This window comes from Hirsutella rhossiliensis, assembly GCF_020360975.1.
Source record: "Hirsutella rhossiliensis strain HR02 chromosome Unknown scaffold00002, whole genome shotgun sequence".
Taxonomy (NCBI): Eukaryota; Fungi; Ascomycota; class Sordariomycetes; order Hypocreales; family Ophiocordycipitaceae; genus Hirsutella; species Hirsutella rhossiliensis.
The window spans coordinates 3,039,487-3,061,286 of NW_025408668.1; the positions used below are offsets into that span (position 1 = coordinate 3,039,487).

The 21,800-nt window shown below is 55.3% G+C and overlaps 7 protein-coding genes across 7 annotated transcripts; 3 read left to right on the plus strand and 4 right to left on the minus strand.

Moving 5' to 3' along the window:
• Nucleotides 1–4,009: 4,009 nt before the first annotated feature.
• HRG_01917 (uncharacterized protein) lies at nucleotides 4,010–4,702 on the plus strand (the record flags this gene model as incomplete). The annotated part of the gene is made up of 1 exon (XM_044860388.1): nucleotides 4,010–4,702. One exon carries the CDS (start codon nucleotides 4,010–4,012, stop codon nucleotides 4,700–4,702), a length of 693 nt encoding a protein of 230 aa, XP_044724021.1.
• Nucleotides 4,703–4,879: 177 nt separating this feature from the next.
• On the minus strand, nucleotides 4,880–6,382 carry HRG_01918 (nuf2 family domain-containing protein; the record flags this gene model as incomplete). The annotated part of the gene is made up of 2 exons (XM_044860389.1): nucleotides 4,880–4,996; nucleotides 5,093–6,382. The coding sequence occupies 2 exons, from the start codon at nucleotides 6,380–6,382 to the stop codon at nucleotides 4,880–4,882; spliced, it is 1,407 nt and encodes a 468-aa protein (XP_044724022.1).
• Nucleotides 6,383–6,876: 494 nt separating this feature from the next.
• On the minus strand, nucleotides 6,877–7,584 carry HRG_01919 (thioredoxin domain-containing protein; the record flags this gene model as incomplete). The annotated part of the gene is made up of 3 exons (XM_044860390.1): nucleotides 6,877–7,078; nucleotides 7,159–7,263; nucleotides 7,343–7,584. The coding sequence occupies 3 exons, from the start codon at nucleotides 7,582–7,584 to the stop codon at nucleotides 6,877–6,879; spliced, it is 549 nt and encodes a 182-aa protein (XP_044724023.1).
• A 1,024-nt stretch (nucleotides 7,585–8,608) lies between these two features.
• On the minus strand, nucleotides 8,609–10,831 carry HRG_01920 (uncharacterized protein; the record flags this gene model as incomplete). The annotated part of the gene is made up of 1 exon (XM_044860391.1): nucleotides 8,609–10,831. One exon carries the CDS (start codon nucleotides 10,829–10,831, stop codon nucleotides 8,609–8,611), a length of 2,223 nt encoding a protein of 740 aa, XP_044724024.1.
• A 2,367-nt stretch (nucleotides 10,832–13,198) lies between these two features.
• Nucleotides 13,199–13,819, minus strand: HRG_01921 (tim17/Tim22/Tim23/Pmp24 family domain-containing protein; the record flags this gene model as incomplete). The annotated part of the gene is made up of 3 exons (XM_044860392.1): nucleotides 13,199–13,240; nucleotides 13,311–13,664; nucleotides 13,745–13,819. 3 exons carry the CDS (start codon nucleotides 13,817–13,819, stop codon nucleotides 13,199–13,201), a joined length of 471 nt encoding a protein of 156 aa, XP_044724025.1.
• A 5,010-nt stretch (nucleotides 13,820–18,829) lies between these two features.
• Nucleotides 18,830–20,103, plus strand: HRG_01922 (FAD dependent oxidoreductase domain-containing protein; the record flags this gene model as incomplete). Its single annotated transcript, XM_044860393.1, has 4 exons — nucleotides 18,830–18,855; nucleotides 18,911–19,048; nucleotides 19,106–19,203; nucleotides 19,268–20,103. The coding sequence occupies 4 exons, from the start codon at nucleotides 18,830–18,832 to the stop codon at nucleotides 20,101–20,103; spliced, it is 1,098 nt and encodes a 365-aa protein (XP_044724026.1).
• A 261-nt stretch (nucleotides 20,104–20,364) lies between these two features.
• Nucleotides 20,365–21,783, plus strand: HRG_01923 (ALG3 protein; the record flags this gene model as incomplete). Its single annotated transcript, XM_044860394.1, has 3 exons — nucleotides 20,365–20,521; nucleotides 20,578–20,822; nucleotides 20,881–21,783. 3 exons carry the CDS (start codon nucleotides 20,365–20,367, stop codon nucleotides 21,781–21,783), a joined length of 1,305 nt encoding a protein of 434 aa, XP_044724027.1.
• Between the last annotated feature and the right edge of the window lie 17 nt (nucleotides 21,784–21,800).

A 21,800-nucleotide genomic window follows, 5' to 3' on the forward strand; every position in this document is an offset into this window, starting at 1 on the left:
AATAGGTCTAAACTAGGCGAGTGCCGTTCTAGATAAATAATTTCCTATATAGAGTACCTTTTCGACTAGGTCCGAAAGTTTAGTAGGGTAAAACCGGTAGTAGGCCTTAAGTTAGGTAAGAAAGTCTCGAAGCATGCTATAAGTACCGTCGAATAGTCTTAGCTATTTTAGTTTAACTACTTCTCCGAGGTCCCTAACTTATCCGTTGCCTCCTCCGTTCCTAAGTAACTATACCTTATATCGAAGGGTAATAATCTCGCGCATTATATCCTAAGGCGATATAGTAGCTCTAGAGTTAGTTAATCTAGCTTACTATATAGGCATATTAATAGTTGCGATATTGCTTAGAGTAACGCGGTATTGCACTAAATAAGAGCTTTTAACGTATAACGACCGGTATTATTCTTAAGGGATAAACCTATCGAGGGGTTTATATTAGTAGATATAATAGGGCGTGGTCTAAGCAATAATAAGTATATTACGTTAGTGATAAGTCGGAGGTCGTAGACCGTAGACTATAACTAGGTAATTAAGTAATCGGAATTAAAGATAAGATCGTAATAGAGATCGTAATAATTATAATATATTAAAAGCTAAAGAGCTATCTATCTAAAGGAGTGAAAGTAGGTGGCTATATATATATCCGTAGCCCCCTTACTATAACGATATTGCCTATTATATTTAGCCCGTTTAGTCTACTTAATACTAATCTAGCTGATCTAACTAATTAGACTAATCGGTGCTCGGTTTGCTTAGTGTCGATCGTCCGATCTAACTGATCTAACTAATCCGTTACGTGACCTTCGTGTTAATAGTTCTTCCGTGGTCCGTAGCGCCTAGCACCCTATGCTTCGGCTATACGGCCTATATTCTAACCGTCTTCCCCTTACGGTTGGCTGGTTCGTAATAGTTAAGGTAAAGCTTATAAAGTTAGAGGCGCTCTAAGACCCTTTATACTTTCTATATATAGTCCTTATAGGAGCCGCTTATATAAATAAAGATATTATTTATATATATAAAAGCGAACTTATTAAAGAAGTCCTAAAGTATATTATTAATATAACGCTAGAAGGTAGCGGGCGCTCTTAAGAAGCTAAAGGGCGTTATAAGCTACTTAAATAAGCTATAGTGTATATAGAACGCTATCTTCTATTTATTACCCTCTAAGATTTATACCTTATAAAACGCTTATTTTATATCTAGCTTTATAAACTACTTTACCTTTAAAAGGTTATAGAGCGTATCTAAGATTAAGGGTAAAAGGTAGCGGTCTAGCCTTATAATTACGTTTAAAGCCTTATAGTCGTAATAAAACTATATCCTACCCCTTAGTTTATATATAAATAGGACCGGCGCTCCTATTTTAGAGCTACTTACTTAAATAAAACCTTTATCTAAGAGGTCCCTTAGCGTCTTCTTTAGTACTAGTAGCTCCGCGTATAATATACTATATAGCGGTCTAAATAGTATAGGTAGTTCCTACCCCTTCTTATTAATATAAAGTACGATCTTATAGTTTACCCTTAGCTTATATAAGTTAAGCTTATTTACTTCCTAGGACTTAAATAGTAGTAGGAGGTCGTAAAAGCGCTTTAGTATCTACTACTATAGCTTAGAGGGCGACTTTAGCTTCTTTACTTAAAGGGCCTTATCGATATCCGCTAAGCTAACTATATAGACCGCTACGTTAGCCGCTACCTAGCCTTCTTCTTACTCTAACTATTATATAGTTCCTATAAAAATAAAGGTAAGGACTTCTTATACTAAGTATAAAGCTTATATACTTAGTTCTATACCTATAAAACTATTATTATAGTAGACCTACTATTATATAGGCCTAAACTATAGCTTCTTTTAATATAGAACTAAGTATAACTTTATATATAATAACTAAGGTTTCCTAAGGATTAAGGGAAACTCTAGTTAAGGGATTATATAGGCTACGATAAGCTTATAGTAACTATCGACCTCTATAGCTAGCTATATAATACCCTTAATTACTATACCCTTTATTACGCTTAAGGCGCCCTTTACTTACCTTAGGGCGATCTTTTCTACTAGTACTTATATTTCTTATATAAGCGCCGCGTTAATTATAGCATAGTATTAATAGCCCTTATCTATAAAAGTAGCGATAAGTAAGGAGTTATTAACTATAACCTATATTAAAGTAAGCTCCTCTTTTATATAAGCGGATAATTCCTCTTTCTCCTTTACTAATACTAGTAATTAAGGCTCTAGAGCCTTTCTTTACTTTAAAGCTACTCTTTTTCCTCTAAGCTTAAGGGAGCGGAGTCCTCTTTATCGTCTAAAGTAAGAAGCGGTTCTATCTTCGCTATTTAAACTATTATAGGCCGCTTAGCTAAAAGGAAGGGGCATTTTAATATAAAGTATATAGACGCGCTATAATATAGGTAGCGGCCGTTAGCCTTCTTTTTCTTAATTTCCTTACTTATTACCTACTTCGCCCGCTACTTAAAGAGTAGGATAGTATAAGGGATATTTAATAACGACTTTCTACTACGTTTAGCTCGGTCTATATAGGTAGCTAATATTAAGGTATCTCTATTAATATTAATAGTTAGCTATTCCTCTTATAGAGGAGTAGTAATCTTATTACTACTATATAGTATATACTTATAAAGCTTTTAAAAACATAGCGTTTACTTATAGCCCTATACTACCTTTATTAACTAGCTTATATACTCGCTATAGTTAGTAGGTATAATTATAAGGATAAGTAGCTCTTATAAGGCTAGCGTAATTAAGTTTTATAACTATATAAGCTTTACGCTATCTTCCTATACTATAGTTCCCGCTACTTATAAGAGCGTCTCTTTAAAGTTAAGGAGGAATTCGCTAAAAGTCTACCTATCCCTTTACTTAAGGGTTTATAGCCTATCCTACGCTTTCTCCCGCTCTTATATATTACTAAACGTATATATAAGGTATTAAAAGAAGTCCTATAAGTCGCGTTTACTTCTAAGGCCGCCCTTATCTTAGAATCTAGAGATCCGCTATATCTAAGGCTCCGGTAGCGTATAAAGGAGTAAATACTATACTATATTATAATAGCTATTTAGGCCCTATTTCTTATTTATTATAAACTTCGTCTATAGCCGGCTAAGAAAGAAGTAAAAGGACTTAAGCTTACTATTTTAAGTTAGCTAAGGAAGCGGCTTCTATATTAATAGTACCGCCGCCGTAACCGGTATTACTAAGGTTATAGGGGTTAACGCTAGTCTTATAGACGGCTCCCCTAGTATAGCGAGAACCTTATTCTTCTCGCTAGCCGTCGCGCTTTTAATCGCTTTTAGGATAGCTATAATACTTCCTATCCGCCTAAGGGGTAGCGGGGTACTCCCTTAGGGAAGCGGCACCCTTTCTAAGGAGATATCTATTAGATCTATTAGTTAATAGCTTATATTATTACGGAGTAAGTAGAGGCGTATATATAGGTGCCGTCCGTAGGATAATATTAATAAGCTATATAGAGCTCTTCTATGTGCGGCTAGCCCGCCCCTATATATATAGGATCCGGCCCTTTATATATAACTATATAGCTTAGGCTATAGCCTAAGCCTATTACTTATAATAGTTAAAGACTCTTATAAATACTACTATTAATATTTAAATATATATAACTTATATAACTTATATATATAACTATTATAATATTTAGTATATAGTAATATTATATTTATATTAAAGGTAAAAAAGTAAGAGTTTAAAAAAACTACCTTAATAAAAAGATAATAATTATATAAGCTAAGCTTAAAAAGCTAAGTAAATAAATAATATAAAAGATAGCTAAAAGGTAGTAACTTTATTATAATAATATAATTAAGAAGAGCCTCCTTATAAGCGGGAAGAAAAGAGTTAGATTAATAACCGATAAATAAGAGGATTTAATAATTTATTAGAGGGCGGCATTTTTTCGTTACTACCATTTCTTAAGGCATAACCTAAAGGCTTGCCTGCTCGCCTCGCGCCTTGCCCGCGAACCACAATGCACCCTCGCCCCGTCGTCCTCTCGCCGGCCACGCCCTCGGAGCTTCTCGATTACATCCTCGCCAGCCACACGCATCCAACCACTCTCCTCGTCTGCTGGCCCAAAAAGCAATTCCTCGACGCCCTCATCCAGGACGTCAAGGACAAACTCGTCCCCCACGATGGCCAAGACGACCAGCACCCACACCACGCCCTCCTTGGAGCGCCTCTCATGCAGGTGGCCATCTCCCGGCACATAGCCATGGCCTTTGTCCCCACCGTCACCCATCTCCGCTCCTACCTGGCCGCCTTCTTTACCTGCGACTCCAAAGCCCCGCCGCCGCCCCTCGACGCGGCACCGTCGTTGTCGTCGGCCGGTCCTCAGCCGCCGCCACCGCTGCTCGTCTACGGCTTCCTCGAGTTACACCGCGATGGCACCGAGTGGTCGGCGCAGGGCCTCAACACGTCGGCTGCCGGGCTTGTCGAGAGCGCCGCCAGGAACGGGCTGCGAGCTGCCATTGTCGAGCCCAGGAAGACGGAGAGTCGGGACGAGCTGGAGGCGTCGCTTGGCGAGGGCGTGCCGATCCTGAATGGTAGTAAGATGAGAGACGATGGGACCTGGTCGGGACGGGTCGTCCCCGTGCGACGGGTCCTCGGGCGGTGGTTCGTACTGGAGGCACCCAGCGACAATCCAGGTGGCGAGGCTGCGTAGCTGTTTATAGGTTCCGTCCCCCTCTTGATTCTTCATGGTGCCGAGCCTCCACATGCCAAACCGACCGAAAACCAGGCCCTTATCCAGCCCAACGCCAAGCTATGGTATCGCGTATCATGAGTCTCGTCCAATATCAACGCCAAAGCCGCCTAAAAGGCAGCCCAGGGAAACCTCGTGCTAAACAATGGTCTGCTCCATCTCGGTAATGTACAGCTTGATGTGAGCCTCCATCTTGAGGTACTCGTCGTGGGCGGCGTGCACTTCGTTTTCAATGTTTTCCTTGAGGTCGAGCATCTGCAAATATTGTTAGCATCTACGCCGCCATGTCAAGCGTCGACCTGGAAAAGGACGAAGGAAACCAAGCCCTTTGGATGGCCAGCACACACGCACCTTCTTCTCCGTCTGCTCAATCCTGACCCTCCGAATCTCCATCTCCTTGGTCTTGTCCGTGTGCTCCTCGGTGAGGCGCTTGTGGACGGCGCGCAGCTCGTGCATCTTCTCCTTTGCCTCATGGGCCTTTTGGCTGCTCTGCTCGCGCAGCTTGTCGGTGCGCTCGGTCCACTTGGCCAGCTGGCGGCGCAGCATCGTCTCGGCCCTCTCGACCTCGCGCGCGTTGTTGCCCCGCTCGGACAGGGCGTCGCGCTGCTTGGCGTTGCGCGCCATCTCCTCGTCCTCCTTGGCCAGCTCGGCGGCGATCTCGTCGAGGATCTTGATGCACGAGGCCACGTCGGTCGACACGACGGCAAACGAGTCGGCCGACGTCTGCAGGGCGCGGGCGCGGCGGTCGAGGGCGTCGATGTGGGCCTTTTCGCCGTTGAGCATCTCGCGCAGCTCGGCCAGGTTGTCGTGCAGGGCCGAGGGGCTCTGCAGCATGTAGGGCCGCAGCTTTGCGCTCTCTTGCTTGAGCGTCAGCTTGTCGTGCGTCTTTTGCTCGAGCAGGCCTGTCAGATGGCCCTTTTTCTGCTTTGCGTCCTCGAGGCGCGCCGCCACCTTTTCCTGGTTGCGCCGCAGCTCGAGCAGGCGGCGTTTGAGGTCCTCGTTGCGCATCGTCTTGTCGCGTACCTGGGCCTCCATGGCCCGGCGGTTGTGGCGCATGTGCTCGAGGCGCGCCTCGTTGTCCTGGTTGTCTGCGTGGAGCGTCTCGATGCGTGCCTTGACCGACTCGGTCTTGTTGAAGTGCTCGTCGATGACGCTCGTTTGCGACTCGCGGAAGCGCACAAAGTTGATGAGGTAGCTGAAGATCTTGACGAGGCGGTCGTACGTGGGCTTGTAGAGGTCGTTGAAGCCAAAGTCGTTGACGCCGCACTCGACCAGCAGCCTCCGCAGCGACACGTAGAAGCCCATGAGGTTGCGCGTGTCGACGGGGATCACGTCGGCAAAGTCGCCGCACACGTCGTCGGCCGCCGCCCGCATGGCCGGCTCGACCGTCTCGCGCGTCGCGTTGAGCAGCAGCTCGGCGAACCACTCGAAGATCTGCTGCACGTGCGCCGGGTTGGGCTTCTGCAGGTCCGCCACGGAGAAGTTGATGCCAATGTCGGTGATGCAGCCGACGATCTCGCGGTCCGGCAGCCGCATGAAGGCGTCGGCGTCGTCTTCCTTTTTGCGCGACCGGCCCTGCTGGTGCTGCTGCTGGTGCTGCTGCGAAGGAGGGATGATGCTCATCCTCGGGTTGTACGCCATTTCTGCGAGCCGTCTTTGCGCTGGGCGCTCTTCGTGTTTGCCTTGTCGCGTCGCTTTGGCTGTATGGTTGTCGAGGTTGAATTCTTCGAGGTTGTTGGTGGGGGCGTTCAGTGTCAAGTCAGGGTGGTAAATAGGCGCGGGCGCGTCGACGTTGGCGCGGCAACCTGGAACCACTCACCACCACACACGTTTTTGAATCCCTTGTCGCCACGTGCTGCTTGCAACCAGCAAAAGCCGGACAGGAGCAGATTACCTAGGTATTCGTCCCTGTTGCAGATATACGTCTCTTGGGTACTTGCCCATTGGCTTTGACGATGCTGCGCTGCATCGGCAGACAGACATCCTGTTGTCCACGTCAACAAAGTCTCCACTCTGAAGATGTTACATTTCGTCAACCCAGACATCTTCACACCGATGCTCCCATGATAAGCCCTCTCTATCCCGCGTAAGCCGTACATGTACATACATTCAGCCCCAAGTATCCGCCAGCTTGCTCAAGCACCAGCCAGCTTCTTCAACGCCGCCGCCAGCTTCCTCGGATCCGCACCCACCACCTCGCCGGCCGTGACGCCGTCCTTGAACATGACAAAGGTGGGCATGGCTCGCACACCCAGCTCCTGCGTCACCTGCGGCAGCCTGTCGACGTCAAACTTGACAAAGTGCACCTTGTCCCTGAACTGTAGCTCCTCCGACATTCTATCTCAAGGCAAGAGACGATTAGCCGGATTTTTCCAACCCGGTTCAAGCCAACAACAAGGCATCAAGAGGGCACATACGTCTCTAGTACTGGCGCAATGGCCTTGCACGGCCCGCACCACGTTGCGAAGCAGTCGACAACGACTCTCGGCTTCCCTTTGACGGCCAACCAGAGATCATCGGCGCTAGAAACGGGGGTGCACTGGCGTCAGAGCGAACTCGGCCCATGTCTCTCTCCCCCTTCTCCTTATCAGGACGACTCGCCTTTTTGCCTCGTGGACTTTGCTGTTGCGAGGCGTTGCGTGCAGGGCTCGCGTCGAGGTCCAGGCCGCTGCTGACGACTGCGTGGCAGACGCCAGCGGACGGGAGAGGCGCAACGACAACATGGGGCTGTTGCTGATGTTCAGTCGAGTGACGCCCACGTGTAGGTCTGCGAAATGGACCGGGCGGAAGAGAGAGACAAAGGTCGTTGGACTGACAATGGCGACGTTTGTCGTGGTTTTCATGTCGACTTGGGTTAATAAGCAAGGCGGATTGCGTCACCCCTCTAAGCAGCCATCTCCACGCTTGAGACAGTCGAGACACGTTCACGTCATCGGCATTCATTGCAACAGAAAGTTTTACCTTCTCTATTAAAGAAGCCGAGGAACACTAACATCATCTCCTCAGGGGGCAAAAACCCGGCAGAGTAAAATCAACAAATTTCATCAAATAGGCCAAAATGCCTCATGCGCATGCACGCTCGCTGAGTGTTATCCTTCGCCCCCTCCCCATGAGATGCCCAATGTCCTCGCCCTCTTCTTCTGTCATCAAGGCAAGCTAGGTCGAGTTCCCTTTCCGGTGAGGGTTGCGCCGAGCAGCGCGGTATGCTGTTGCCCGTGGCCGCGACAGTGTCCAACTCACCCAGCTCCACGGGTGAGGTCAAGCCCGGATGATAAAAACCAGCCCGAGATCAGATCAACGGGATCACTCGTGTCCAACGATGCCGCGGGTATCTAATGCAGTGTATGTACTTGGTGTGGAATTGCGAATCAAGAGTGCGCCGCAGCCGTCGCTACGTAAATGAGAGACGCTGTGGTGTATTGCCAAGGTTCGAGGCGAGCAAGCTAAATCAGAAGAGTTCCCTTTTCATACGTCTTTTCTGTGTTTTATATATTGTGTCGTTGATACTGGGGGGTGTCAGGTTTGGCCCAGCCAAAGTTTTGTTTTCGAGCAAGCCAAGGGAAGGTCGTAAAAGAGTGACTTGGGTGAGTTGGTCGACAAAAGAAACGGTTAAAGCGAAGGCTCGAGGCCCGTGGGGAACCGGTCTCGCTCAGTGTTGCAAGGAAAGCGTCGTAGGACTGTCGGCCGAATTTCCGTCGGCGGCGTTCAGGTTGTTATTTCGGGAACTCTTCTGGTTTGCTCATCGCCAAAGGCATCATAATCAGCAAAGCAGGACTGCTTCTCCTGCCTTGCCAGTCTCACCACGCCCTGGTCCGTCTTGGTTACCAGGGCCGTCGCCATCATACCCATGTCCACGCCCTTGGCGTGCTATGGGTCATCGGTCTTGTTGTCTTCGACAGGCGAGACCGGATCATCGCCGCCAAACTCAACGTCGGACTGCATGTTGAGCAAGCCCTCGCGGCTGCGCATCGTGTCCCGGTCGTGCCTGTGGAACCGTATAACTCGCGGCTTAGCCCCGACGGCTCCCCACCGCACGTCGCCTTCTTGCATCGGCTCGTCGTCACTGCTCGGGCGGCCATCTCCAGACTGCCCTTCAGCCGTCATCTCACCGGACTGCCGGTTGGCCGCTAGTCGAGAGAGGTAGTCGTCGTCGCCGGCAGCCACGTCCTCGTGAGTGCTGCTCACGGGGGAATCTGACGGGCCCTGGTCGCGACGGTTGGCCCGCGCTATGCTGTCGCGCATTGCCGATCTTCGCCGGCTGCCGACCCGTCCCGAGAGCCAGGAACCCTCCGAGTCGATGGACGCGAGAGACATGGAGAGCTGCGGATCCGGTGATATGGCGCTGTACAATCTCTCCGCCGACGTCGGCATATGACGGAGGGCATCGAGGGAATGGAAGCCCGAGGTGGGTGGGTCGCCGGGCGCAGTCGTCGGCCGGGACTCGGTCGCGGGCGTCTTCACCTCGTCGACCACAGGCAGCGGTGGCTCTCCTTCGGGAGACTGCACGAGGGAGTCTGGGGGCGACAGGGGGTAGTCTGGAAGATCTTCGCGGAACCGGGACCGTGTCCGCTTGGGGCCCCCGGCTCCGGGCTTGCTCGCCAGGTAGTTGGCCTGCGGAGTCGCGTCGTCGCCCTGTAGCCTTGCCAGGGCATCCGCCTGCGCCGTGGCAGCAGCCTGCATCTCCTCGCGCGACGTGTTGGAGAATGACGACGGGCCCGAGTTGCGCCGGTTCCTGACGCCCCGTCGGAGAAAAGAGACAAAGGAGAGGCGACTGCTCTTGTGGCTGCACTCTGGGTCGTTTCGGGGGGCTTCGTCATCAACCGTCGTTTTGTCCTTGTCCGAGCTCAACGTCGACTTGGACTGCGACTTCTTGGACCGCAGGAGGCCGGCGAGGATGGACCCGTGCGGTAGGGCGGATACCGGCTCGTCGGCCTCTGTGGGCGGCGTCGGGCTTACTCTCTGTACCGCCGCAGACTCGTCGGCCGCCAGAGACTCGTTCTGGGAGTGCGGAGATGTGGGATGGAACAACTCCCGTGGCCCCCTCGGCTGGTCCTCTTCGATGCCCGACATGCGGTCGGACGTGGGGGAGTCTCGCTTCTTGGACGACGTCACGACTGCCGACGGCGGCTCGATTCCCAGGCCGACGAGTTCGCGGCCCAGGACGCCTCGCTCGAGGTTCCGGGGCGACTGCATTCCCGACTGCCTGGCTTCCACCTCTTCTCTCCGTTGGCTCTCGGCCTTGCGAGCAAGTCGACGCCCCATTCGATCCTGGTCATACTGCCGTTTCCTCTCTCGCCTTCGGTTGTCCCTTTCCATGAGCTCTCTAAGATCGGTGGCGTCCAGGCCATCGGCGAGGTCGTCTATCCGCTTGCGCGAATCCAGCACTTCCTCCGGAATGACGTCGCGTTCGACAAGAGACTTCTTCTGCGAGCCGGATCGGGTTGGCGCCGAAGCTCGTGACGGCGTCCATCGCGACCCGGACGCACACCGCAACGTTGGCCGCGGTGCCAGAGAGCTCAGGGTGGAGACTTTGAAAGATACGCAATCCGAGTCGGACGACTGGCTCGAGTGAATGGAGTCAAAAAGCGGCAGAGACACATTGGAAGGGGGCTTCTCCCATTGCCCAGCGCCGCTTGCCGTCTTGGCCCGCTTGCTGCTCCACCGCGTCAGTGTGCCCGCGGCTCGTGCCGAGGTCAGGGCGCTCATGGCCTTGATCTCGGCCTCTCTCTCGTGGTCGTCTCTCCTCCTCTTGCTGCTCTTCCTCCTTGCCGGGTGCTGGCTGTTCCTGTGATGCAACGTGGGCATCCGTTGCCAGTCGTCTGCTCCGTCGTCGGTCGCGTCGCCGTCTCGGTGGGCTACGCGAGGCTGGTCGACGCGTATCGAGTCGCGGCGGCCCGGGGAGAAGCTGTAGGCACGGGGGCGACGCTGCAGCTTGGCGTGCTCGGTGCGTTGCTTCTTCTTGGAAACGGCTCTGGCCAGGGCGCCGTCTGTTCGGGTCGGGGCAGCGGCGGGACAGTCGCCATCCGAGAGGGCGGCGCCGCTCCGGGGGCGCTTGCGGGCGCCCCTGCGCCGGAAGGGCCAGATGGTCATCGTGGGTGAGGTTGGTGGGATGTCTGTCAGTTACAAGCCGTCGTGATGGGAGCGTGGATTATGCTAGGCGGCTTGTGAGGCAGCATCGTGGTCGGCTGAGGGGGCTGCGGAGATGCGAAATCATGTAGAAGAAAAGGGTCGACGAGGTTCAAGAGGGAGGGAAACACGACGACAGCCAGTGGCGGCCCGGGGGGGGGAAGAACACCAGGGGCGCGCTGGCGGGAGGGCGCCGTTGCAAATGAGGGAAGAGGATGACGGGGTCGGCTAAAGGGCGAACAGGCGCGTTGGGCGTCAAGGGAAGGGTCGTGAGGCGTGCAGCTGTGGCACGCGGCGAGAAAGCGGCAAGGCGTCGTGAAGCGATTTTCTGCCCTTGGTTTTTTCTGCGCCTCCGCCAGCGTATGTATGGAATGCACGAGCCAAGCCGGCCAGATATCGAGTCGTACAAGCAAGCTTGCTCCGGGAGAGTCAAGGGCGCGCCGAGTGCAGGGAGACGGGAGACGGATGTGGGCGATGGTCCGGCCTTGTATGGAGGCAAGGCAAATGCAGCAGAGCAATGGTGCCAACACAAGTACAGTATTGGAAGGGTGCGAGGAGGGGAGGGGGGGGGGGCGACTCTAGGGCCGGAAGGGAATGCCATTAAAAATGACAGTCATTCCGCCGGGTGAGTGCCTGCTAATAAAGCATGTATCTACTCTAAAAAGTCGCTGCTACGCACTTCCCCGTTAGTGGCAGTACATCCCGAGGGCCTTTTTTTCGTCATCTCCAAGGGGGGCACTTGGTTAGCAGCAATCTGCCATAGAGCCCTCGATGCGTACCGCGCTATCATGTCCGTCCCGCAGTCGAGTCGGTCCCTGGCTGGCAGAGCACCTTTTGACGCCTTTTCGTATACCGTGCCTCGAGTACATCGAGTCGCACGCCGTGTCCCGGTAAATTAAAGCCAGAGAGGTACCTCGCGCGACAAGGTACTGTGCACAGTGCATCCTGGGTCTCAACCCAGCAATTCGTACAGTACATGGGCCAGCGCAGCAGCTTTTCATGCATCCCCAGCGTGCGTGTAAAGTCCACATGCGGAGCAGCATGAGAGGCTGTTCAGGTGTCAAGGGTATACGCAGCCAAGGGGCATGCATGTCCGTACAGTATGCTCGAAATGCATCGTGGGCATCTCACATAAAAGGCATCGTCAATGGTTGCCGTCGATGTCGAGCATCATGCACCGCGTACTGTGCACAAGCAGCACCCTGTACAGTGCGGCGAGGCACACCAGAGGCACCCGGGCGGTGAGAGGCTTGGATTGGCTGTCACCCTCGACGCATGATCTCCCACTGCAGGCTAGCGGGGGGCACGGCGCGGGCCAATCAAGGCCCCGACGTCGCTCGTAAAGGAAGCCTCAGCAGGGAGGCTTTGGAGGAGAGAGCAACATGCGTGGGACGAGCTGACATCCCCGTACAGTGCAATGGCTGCCTCTGCCAAAGTATAAGGATACCTTGCCTACGCTCATTTACCGTCCGGCCATTCAGTTGTGCTGGCCAAGACAGCGCTGCATGTACTGTACCTGCTTTGCTCGCGCAAGGTACGGATACATATCTCGGTAAGTGCTACCGCAGGTAATTAAGGTGAGTTTCCTGCGAGTTCCTGCTTGGTCGACACCTTACCCACGTACTAGTACCTTGTGGGCAACGCGCGCCGCATCTAGTGACAAGGTACAGAGTACAATGCTCGCTCTCGCCGACCCAACCATGGCCCCCGTCGCCACCACTAGTAGCCGCCATCAGCCCTCGGACCTTGATCGAGAACCTTTACCGTCGAGAGCCTATTGAGACCTGTTTCCCCTAGTCTCTGTTGGGTCATTTGATAATTAGTATCTCATCTACGGGCAACACCAGGTGTCGCTAGCTCCAACTGCTCTGCCCCAATGGTGTAGCTTCACGACAATACGCCCCACTGAAGAAAGATACCTTTTCCAGAGGATACAGCGCCGATTCGAGCAAATCTTCTGCCAAGCGCCGGCTCTATGATGACAACACCCAAGATTAAAGTTGCGGGTATCCTGCGAGAATGGAAGACATAATACATCCGCCCCCCGTTGTAACGCTGGGAAAGTCGTCGAGATACCGCACGTCCGCCGAGCCAGAGCACCTAAAGTACACGGAACAATTCAAGAAACACCGCGCGAAAATGCAAACAAGAGTGGCGTTGAGGGTAGTGCTGGACAGCGTCAAGCTGGGCGGGCGTGATATCGCGGTCGAGGTGCGGTTCAATGATTGAAGCACCGTTGCGCCCTTGTATACGGGCACGGCGACTACCCCTTGCCGCGACTGCCTGCACCAGGTCCAGCTCCATCCAGCTCGTCTGCCTTTGTGAGGCAGCTCATGCCAGAGCCTGGCCGTCGGCTCCCGGAGGTACTGGGACCTAGGCAAGGCGTCAGTGTCAGTACGAGGCACATGGCCGAGCAGCGCAAGCTTTCGGTTACCCAACTCACCTCCAGCTTTGTGCTTCCTGCCAGCATCTTCTGGAACCCAATGCCGACGCCCTCGATGACGGCAAGCAGCACGGCGCACCCAATAGCGCCGTTCCTCGCCGCCCGAAAGCCACCTCGTATTGCCAGCGACCCGCCCGTCAGGAACCCCGCCGCGATGGCATTGAAGGGATCTTCCTTTCGCCGTACGCCCCTGACTGCGCAGTCAAAGGTGCTGAAGAGGCCGCCCCAGACGCCGAAGTTGCCGCCGAGCACCGGGGCGCGCATCTTGACGGCCGTGATTGCGCCGATGCGCCGCTCGCCGTAGGGGCTGTTGCGGAAGCCCTTGATGCCGTGCCAGACGGTGCCGCCTATCGCCTGTTGGAGGAGAGTTAGTCGTGCTGCATGGGCTGCAAGGTTCGGGCTCGAGTGGCCGGTGCTCGGCCATCGGGACGTACCCCCATGGCGAAGGCACCGCCAAAGTCATTCAGAACGACCCAAGGACACGGGTCCCGCGTGTGATCGAGAGCCATTCTGGGTCGCCTAGGAGAGAGATGTTGATGGGTTGATGATGAGATAGGGATTCAGAAGCTATCTAACGAATCCGCGAAGTGGATTTTTCCGCGATACGAGTAGATAAGATATCGAGATTTTTCCCGGGCCCCTGCGGCACGTGACACTTGACTTCCTGGCCCCGGCCAAATGCGGTTAGTGAGGGGAATTGACCTCGACTCGACCCATTCGGCCTTTTTTACCCCGTAAGTTGCAAGCCTTGAAGACTACGAAGATGCTGACAGAACAAGACAGGCTTTCGACCTTGATGGCAGCATGACAGGAATTCAATTTCAGTATGTTGACGCCTTGCTGAAGATGAGACCCGCCTTTCCCGATATCCTTCCGCAGTGGGAAGCTTGATCCCACCGCGCAGCAGCCTTTCCACCCTCAATACCATGGGCTGGAGGACGACGTCTAGTGGTGCCTCTCCTATTGTGCCGTCAGCCGAGCCTGACGCTGCCGTCCTGCTCATATCATGCTTCGCGGCAGCTTCTGAGCCGCGCCTGGATCTGTCCGGAGCGGAGCGCCTCTCAAGTGGAGGGCGCCACTGGGGCATCGAGTCACAACACGATGTATTGGGCGAAGCAAAGCACCGACAAGTGCAGGCAGGCGGTCAAGGATGGGGAATCTCTTCCGCCCCCCACGTCTCTCTCCTTTCAGCTGGTCGTCGACGATGACTGCGCTACTCCGTAAGTACGGCACGCTTGACGACGCCTTGCTCCCCGCACGCGAGTTGGCGGCGCAGAGCCCTCGGCCACGGAGCCCCCGCGGCTCTATCTCGTGGTGGTGATGATGATGCTGGAGGGTGGTGTGGCGGCGACGAGACCAACCAAGCTCGAGGCCAATGAGCATCGAGCCTCTCTTTCAATGTCCAATGACGTTGGCATATCACGCGGTCAGCCTTTCTTTTGTCATCCATGCGGCCATGAGATGTATGAAAAGGCCAGTTCAAGCAGGGGATCGGGTGTTTCAGCCGTGCTTTTTTGGAAGAAGCAAGGAAAGGGACATGCTGGTGCCTTTTTGCGAATGAAACGCTCCTCTTTTGCTTTTTCTTGTCCCAAGCGACCAGATGACCCCCTGGCTCGGACGTCCTCGATCCTCCACCCCCCTTTGCCCTGTCTTTGGAGCCGGGCCGCTGGGAGAGTCACCCGAGATCTACAGTTCGTCTGGATGGACTTTGGCACGCATCACTTGCGTGACCGTGCCCCGTCGCTTGGCATCCTGTACGTGTTGATTGTGCAAGGTGTACTGGATGCTTTGTACAGGAGTAAAGCAAGCTGCATGCCACTACTGTGCGTGCATGAAAGTCGCGATACTTGGTACTATACATATATATGAGGCACACACGTATCCTACGCAACCCGGGTGACACTGGGGGTTTGAGGGTTTGGACTGGGGAAAGAGAGCCTCGTATCACCAGGAACTGTTTGCGGCGGACCCGCTGTGGCCCCCTCGTATTCGCCCGCCGTCTTAGTCTGATGCCGCCCATTCAGACAGCACCGTGTATGTGTATGTACTGTACAGTTGATCCTGTCGTCGAGGTGGTAGAAGTATGAGGAGGGTTTCTTGCTGGTGTCGTGACGAGTTGGCACATCAAAGCAGCGGCCCCTCCCCCTCACCACACCATCCATGGTCCAAGAAGATGGCACGGCTAACGCGCGGGAGCAGCCACACTCGGCAAGGGGGATCCCTGTCTGTCCAGCTTTCAGAGGGCCGCCGAAGGTTCTGTTGGGCGCTCGTCACCACCAACGGCCAACTCATCAGTCACCAACCAACCCGAGTCAGCCCTGGGCGAGGCTCGGCTCGCGTGGACGTATGGATGCGATGGTCTGGCTGGGGGCTACGAGAGCTCGCGACATGGCCATGGTTGCTACATGCATGCGGATGCTTGTGACTCGAAGAAACAAGCTGACATCGTCGTCCGTCTGCACCCCGCAAGGCGCCGGAATGAGCGAGCAAGTCGGTGGATGGATTCTTGGCTTGTGCTGCAGGTTCCCGTCCAATTTGCGCCGTGCAACGCCGTCGAGCAACGTTTTGCACGGGAAAGCCTTCCGGGCGGCTGCGTTCCTTGGCCGGGGGCTGGAACCGTATATTCCCCTCGTGATGAACTCAGTCCCGCCATGTGCATTTATATATGTACAGTATTCACATGGGCGGCCCTCTATTGACTTTGGGCGTCCCTTGCGCAAAACTCAGTGTGCTCCTGTTGGCGACGAGCAACTGTAGGTTTCCGGCAACGGAAGACGTGCATGTCGATGCCACTTGTCGTAGGACTCGGTTTGATTAGGTGCCACTGGGCTCGGAGATTGGCGATGCACGCGCTAATAAGCTTCCATGGCGCCGTCGGTGAGCTCTGCAATCTCTCTCATCCGCGGCTTGATCCCGACTAGCTGCAGTGAGTCGCGTCTGGCCGCCTGAATCACGGACCGTTGGTGGACTACATCAAGCCAATGCCCGCACCTCTCCCAAGCATAGGTAGACATGCCATGACGCGGTAGGTACAGTACGGTATCTCTTCCCAAAGCCAGATGCTCTCATGCAGGCAAGAGACGTGTGCTGCGTCCATGACAAGTCGTCGGCATCTCCGATTCCATGCTCGTAAGGGGGCTGCCGGCTCACGGTGCCGCACACAGCGCAAGCACAATGCAGTGGTAACAGAGGCGCCGTTTCAAAGCCAAAGTGACACCCGTCTCTATGTGCACCTGGAGAGTGTCCAGACGCCAGCATCGACCCAGGAACGAGGCCTCACCGGGCGCAGAGGATGCGGATGTCAGGTATAGGGTAGGCTGCCGACCTGGGGAGACCAACCAGGTATCCGTAGAGGCGTAGACTGACTTCGCCAGGCCGATGAGCTGGCCCAGCGTGTCGTACGACTCGCGCCTCGGAGCCAGCAGCCTGGGCAAACATGCTGGCTGGTGGTTGGCTGATTGGCCGCCCCCGTGCCGGGCGCTGGACCCGGATCGCCGAGAGACGCAAGGCCCGGCCCGCAGCCTCTCGTCCCTGCTCCCCGTCTTTCCAGATCCGGGCGTCCGTTCCCTCATCTCATTGTATGTCTCGCGGCGCCTCGGAAGGCGTCACATGCAAGGCCAAGGACTGGGCCAGGAGAGAAATTGCCCCACATGTTGCATCGACGCGGGAAAAGACGGCCATGGCAGGCTGGCGACGCCGATGTGATCCGCGTTGTAGGCATCCGCATCGTACCTACCACCTTCCGAAGCCTATATCTTGCCTTCACTGTCCTCGTCTGCCACTGACCTGTCTTGTACAGTACATACAGATACGAGATGAACCCGGGATCCGGGAGCCCCCGGACTGCATCGCTGGGTGTCGACCACCGCCACCAGGAACAAGACAGCGGCGCCATGTCACTCGGCAGGTTGCGCCATCCAGAGGAGACGGCCAAAGGGGCTGTCGTCTGCGGCCAATCGCGTGGCCCAGCCGGGGGGCTTGCGAGCGCATGACGAGCGGCCACGTGGATGAGTGAGTGACAGCAGTGCGTCTCGTCTCTGCCACTCCCCTCCATGCACAGAGCCGGCTGCGGGCACTTGCATGCCTGTATGTGACCATCTACGTAGGCCTGCCTCCCCGTCGACATGTATCGTGATGTGTGTATATGTTGCACTTGTAGAGCCTAACCCAACACTCTGAGGGTTACCGCATGCCCAAGATATCTTTCAAGCCGTCTCCATGCTCGTGGCAGGCATTGTGAACTTGGGGAAAAAGGTCAGTGGTCGACAAACTATGACGCTCATGAAGCTGTTGTCTGGCGCCCTTATTTGAGACCATTGAACTCTCAATGTCCTTGTAAGCCGTCTTGCAGCAGCCGCCGATTTCAAACAAGGAACAGCAGAACACGCAGCGCCGGGCGATGCGAGGGAGGATTCAAGCCCTCAAGACGAGCATGACGAAACCGAATCCATCCCCTTCTCCCTTGTTCACCCTTCCGTCCACCATCGCGACCAGGGCCATGGACGTTTGGGCCCTTGGGGTATAAAATCCAGGGCGAGTGGAGGGACCGGCTCGACCATTCCTGATCGTTGACTCGAGCATTCAAATCCCAATCTAAATCCAAATCCTTGACTCTCTACACGATGCGCTTCTCCATCTTCGTCCTCTCTTGCTTCGCAACCCTGGTCGTTGCCGACCCGTTCAATGCTTGCTTCGTACGACTATCCACCCACCTATCTACTCAAGTCATGTTCGGAGAGCTAATCCAAACCCTGTCCAGGGCGGGCACAAGGCCACAGGTGACTTGTGTGAATATCATCCCCCGCAGAACGTTTGATCGTCTGCCCGGAGATGAACATGAATGTGCTTCACTGACAAGCCGGTTGCTGCAACTGAATGCGTCGGTTGGTTCTGCCATCCTGACCAGTGATCACCCATGTGAGCCCAAGTAGTCTGGCGAAGTCAAAAGCTGTTCCTTAATCCCATCTCATGACCTGCGGCACAGGTTTCGAAATTCGAACGAGGATATCACCCAAAGGGCCTCTGCTTAGGACGAATTGGGAATCAGAAGGCAGTGGCAGGAAGGTCGAGAGGACCGGCAATACCAGAATAGCACTTTGTGTAACCACTGGACCGACGTCGGCGCCATTTCTGCCGCCGATTGGTTCATGGAGTAGACTTGACCTGGCCATACCGTGCTTGCGCCTCTGGTGACTCGTCGGGCCTAGGCATCGCATGAGTGATGACAAGTCGTCCAACAAAAGAGAGGGGAAAATCAAACACGACCCAAAATTACCAGAGACGGACACTGGCGGTCCATGGCTCTCGCGTGAATGAGGGTGAAGGATCAACATGGCCGACCTACCGTAACTAACGCCTGGTGCTTATAGCCGACCCACTAAGAGGGGAAGCAGCAGGCGGGCGTCGCCGTCATCTGGGCAGAGCCGCCTCTTTCATGCAGAAAAGAGCCAAAAGAAGACTGCCGTCTCAGATATCGCAGCACAAAGCCGACTCTGCAGTCTCCCTCGCCAATTGTGGAAATGTCCAACGTCATCGTCGTTGTAGGGTGAGTCGCCTCCGAACCCTGCCTCATGGTCGGGGCGGCCGGCTCACTCGTCCAGAGCTGGCGTGAGCGGCCTGACGTCGGCGCTGCTGCTCTCGAGGAGCAAGAGAAACACCATCACCGTCCTTGCCAAGCACATGCCCGGCGACTATCACATCGAATATGCATCGCCGTGGGCCGGTGCCAACGTGTTGCCGTGCGTCTGCTCCCCAGGCCGCCGAGGAACCGCGACTCACTAGACAGCCGTGTCCAGGATGGCCGACGACGAGAACAGCCGATATGAGCGGCGGACCTGGCCCGAGCTGAAGCGCCTGGCCGAGCAGGCCCCCGAGGCTGGCATTCACTTTCAGAGCAAGCAGCAGCCCACTTCTCCGTCATGACTTGCTGCAATGACTGACCCGAGCGACGCCGACAGGGAGTCGCGTCTTTAGACGTCAAAAAGACCTGGTGAACCCGGCCGGCCTCAAGGACGCCCTCTTCGACATGGGCCCCTGGTACCAGTCGCTGCTGCCCGACTTTCGCGAGCTGGGCCCCGACGAGCTGCTGCCGGGCCACGAATCGGGCTGCGAGTTCACCAGCGTGTGCATCAACACGGCCACCTACCTGCAGTGGCTGCTCGGCCAGTGCCTCAAGGCCGGCGTCGTCGTCAAGCGAGCCGTGTTGTCGGACATTGCCGAGGCCAAGGTCATGAGCCACACGGGCTCGGCCGCGTCCATCGTCGTCAACGCCACGGGCCTGGGGTCCCTCAAGCTCGGCGGCGTGCGGGACACGACCATGACGCCGGCGAGGGGCCAGACGGTGCTGGTGCGCAACGAGTGCGGCCCCATGCTGACCACGTCGGGCACCGACGACGGCGACCTCGAGACGCTTTACATGATGCAGCGGGCGGGCGGCGGCGGCACCATCATCGGCGGCACCTTTGACTTGGGCAACTGGGACTCGGACCCGGACCCCAACGTCGCCATGCGCATCATGAAGCGCGCCGTCGAGGCCTGCCCGGACCTGACGGGCGGCAAGGGCACAGATGCCCTGAGCATCGTCCGCCACGGCGTCGGGCTGCGTCCGTACCGCAGAGACGGCGTGCGGCTCGAGGCGGACAAGACGAGCGACGGCACGTGGATTGTCCACAACTACGGCCATGCGGGCTGGGGATATCAGGCGTCGTATGGCTGTGCCGAGAGGGTCGTCGAGCTGGTCAATCAGATTCGCAAGGACAATGGCGAGGATGTGGTCAGTGAGCCCAAGCTCTGAGAGGACGGAAGAAGAGGAGCCAGTGAATAGTACCGAAGCAGTGGTCCAATGGATTTCATCAAGTCTCAGTCTTTGTTCGCCGCCAAACGAAGCGAGCTTAGTCGAGAGGTTCGGGTTCGAGGCGGACCCAAGTTATGCAATCTTGCGGGGCCCTCTCCAAAACACGCAGCTTGCCCCCTTTCTCAACCTCTCCTCTCCCATTCCTCGTAAAACGCTGCTCCCAGGACCGTGGGCATACAGGCTTGCGCAGACCAATCCACGATGCCGCAATCCTCCGACGCGTGCGCCGCCCTCCCGCAGGCCTGGCGCTTCGCCGGCGCCGTCGCCAATGGCCGCCACCCGCTCTCGACGCTCATCGCGCCCGCGCTCTGGCTCGTCGACGCCGTGCTGTGCTGCCTGGTCATCTGGAAGGTCCCGTGTACGTCTTCGATGCGTTGCGTCGCTGCGACCCCCGCTGAAGCCTTGCTCGCGCAGACACCGAGATCGACTGGGTGGCGTACATGGAGCAGGTCGCCCAGTTTGTCTCGGGACAGCGCGACTACACCAAGATGGAGGGCGGTACGGGGCCGCTCGTGTACCCGGCCGCGCATGTGTACACGTACACGGGGCTCTACTACCTGACGGACCGTGGCGAGAACATCATGCTCGCGCAGAAGCTCTTTGCCGTCCTCTACATGGCCACACTTGCGCTGGTGATGCTGTGCTATCGCCAGGCCAAGGTCGGTTCGCATTCCGCCGCACTCCACGACAGCCGCGACACCTAACCTCGGGTCACAGGCTCCGCCGTACCTCCTCCCGCTCCTGATTCTGTCGAAACGCCTGCATAGCGTCTTTGTCCTGCGGTGCTTCAACGACTGCTTCGCCGTCTTCTTCCTATGGCTCGCCATCTTCTTCTTCCAGCGCAGGCACTGGACCTTGGGCAGCCTGGTGTACAGCTGGGGCCTCGGCATCAAGATGTCGCTGCTGCTCGTGCTCCCGGCCGTCGCTGTCCTACTCTTCCTCGGCCGGGGCCTTTGGGGCAGTCTACGGCTGGCCTGGCTCATGGCGCAGGTGCAGCTTGCCATGGCCATTCCGTTCCTGGCGACCAACTGGCGGGGATACTTGGGACGGGCGTTTGAGCTTTCGCGGCAGTTCAAGTTTGAGTGGACCGTCAATTGGCGAATGCTCGGCGAGGACGTTTTTCTCAGCAAGTCCTTTTCACTGGCGCTACTCGCCTTGCATGCCATCGTCCTCTCCATCTTTGTCACGACGAGATGGATGCGGCCTGCACAGCAACCCTTGCCCGCCATGATCCGCGCCATGCTCCAGGGCAAATCTCCCTTTACGCAGCAGGAAGAAGGCCGCGTGTCGAACCGGGTCACCCCCGCGTACGTCATGACGGCCGTGCTCTCTGCCAACGTGATCGGGCTGCTGTTTGCGCGGTCTCTTCACTACCAATTCTATGCGTACCTCGCCTGGTCGACGCCGTACTTGCTATGGGTGGCCTTGCCGCATCCGCTGCTCGTCTTCCCGCTCTGGCTCGCGCAGGAATGGGCCTGGAACGTTTTTCCGAGTACCGACGTCAGCTCGTCCGTCGTGGTCAACGTTCTCTTGATCACAGTCGTTTCAGTGTACATGAGTACCGCGAAAGATGGTGACTCGGAGGCGCGGCGGATAGCGATAGAGGAGAAGAGCAAATGATTGCGACGTGCAGTAGA